The sequence below is a fragment of the Pteropus vampyrus genome, unplaced genomic scaffold (assembly GCF_000151845.1).
Source record: "Pteropus vampyrus isolate Shadow unplaced genomic scaffold, Pvam_2.0 Scaffold130, whole genome shotgun sequence".
In the NCBI taxonomy this organism is placed as follows: Eukaryota; Metazoa; Chordata; class Mammalia; order Chiroptera; family Pteropodidae; genus Pteropus; species Pteropus vampyrus.
The window spans coordinates 3,325,655-3,327,341 of NW_011888911.1; the positions used below are offsets into that span (position 1 = coordinate 3,325,655).

The 1,687-nt window shown below is 55.8% G+C and overlaps 1 protein-coding gene across 1 annotated transcript in view; it reads left to right on the forward strand.

Moving 5' to 3' along the window:
* Nucleotides 1-1,687, forward strand: part of ROBO4 (roundabout guidance receptor 4) — a 14,233-nt gene that overhangs the window by 9,523 nt on the left and 3,023 nt on the right. The window contains 4 exon segments of the mRNA XM_023534718.1: nucleotides 592-699; nucleotides 880-1,015; nucleotides 1,168-1,395; nucleotides 1,529-1,682. Coding sequence (XP_023390486.1) covers nucleotides 592-699; nucleotides 880-1,015; nucleotides 1,168-1,395; nucleotides 1,529-1,682 — 626 coding nt within the window.

Genomic DNA, 1,687 nt, shown 5'->3' on the forward strand with positions numbered 1-1,687 from the left:
GGCCTGGTCTAGGGTTACTTATTTTATCTTACCCATCCAGCTCAATTTGACAGTCCAATCCACCCCCAGGTGAGAGACATTCGGGTTCCTCAGAGCAGGGCTAGCTAGAACCATGTGAGATAGTCGCAATGTGAGAAATGACAATTAATAGATTCTCTCCAAGAGAAGGAGAATAGTCTTCACAGAGGTGAAATTCATGAGAAGAGTAGGGATGGGAGTATACAGAGATCAGGAAGATTGGAATGTACACAGTAAAAGAAAAAGAAAGCTATAAGGTGCCAGGAACTTTCCAATCTGTTCTTTCTTTAATTGGCAAAAACATCTGAAACTGAGGCTCAGAAAGGTGAATGGATTTACCCGAGATTGCACAGCTGCTATGTGGTTCATAGCAGGGCTATGAGTGCCCATCTTTCGATTCCAAGCCTAATGCCCCTCCCACCTTATCACAGCTGCCTGGATGAAGGTGGGAGGTGAAGAGGACAGAGAGAGGACCCTAAAGCGTAACTGAGTGACAAGGCTAAAGATGGAGCCTGTGGTTGGGTCTGAAAGGCCCACCCTGGCTTGTCTCCCAACCACTGACTTTCTTTACAGAACTGCACCAAGCCAACAGCTCCCCGTTGCTCCGGGCCAGCCACCCCATGGAGCACTGGGCCTGGGAGCTGGGGAATAAAGGCTCCAAGAACCTTTCTCAAAGCCCAGGTGAGAGGAAGTGAGGGGGCGAGGCAGGGGGCAGGGGCCTACCGGCCCCTACGACCGGCTCCCGTCCTTGAGAAGGCTGGGTGGGCGGGATGTGGGAACAGAAAGCTGAGTGATGCGGTGGGCAGGGGTGCAGGCCAATGGGGGTTCTGCCATTCTCAAACCCAGGCTATTGTTCCCCAGGAGCTGCGCCCCAAGCTCTGGTTGCCTGGCGGGCCCTGGGACCACAGCTCCTCAGCTCCTCCAGTGAGCTGACTCGCCCTCTCCCCACAGCAACCCCCTCTTCTCATGGAGTCCCCACTCAGAATCAACCGACCCAGTAAGAGGGCATGAGGTCAAGAAGTAGGGTTGGGAGATTGGGGGTGAGAGGTGAGGGGTGTTAGTTGAGCTTAAACAGGGCTGGGGGAGGGGTGGACAGGGACTCGAAGAACTGCACTAACCATCCTGCCATCTCTCTCTTACCCCAATCAGGCGCTTGGTGGAGCTCCAAGCTCCCCGCTCCCATCCACTGCCAGCAGCCCCCAGCCCCATCCTCATCCCCTCCAGTCCCCAGGCCTCTTCCCTCTCTGGTCCCAGCCCAGCCTCCAGTCGCCTGTCCAGCTCTTCACTGTCATCTCTGGGGGACGATCAGGACAGTGTGCTGACTCCTGAGGAGGTGGCCCTTTGCCTGGAGTTCAGTGAGGGTGAAGAGACCCCCAGGTGAGTAGCCTGAGGGAAAACTGAAGAACTAAAGTATGCTTATCCCTATCCCGGCCCACCCTTCCTCAAAGAGAATGTTCCCATCCTACCCCACCTCAATCATTGTACTGTCTCCCATTCCGCCTCTTCCTAGGAACAGCGTCTCTCCTATGCCAAGGGCTCCTTCACCCCCCATCACCTATGGGTACATCAGCGTCCCGACAGCCTCAGAGCTAGCAGACATAGACAGGGCTGGAGGAGGGGTGGGGTCCGAGGTGAGGGGCTTGTTGTGCCCCCCTCGGCCCTGCCTCAC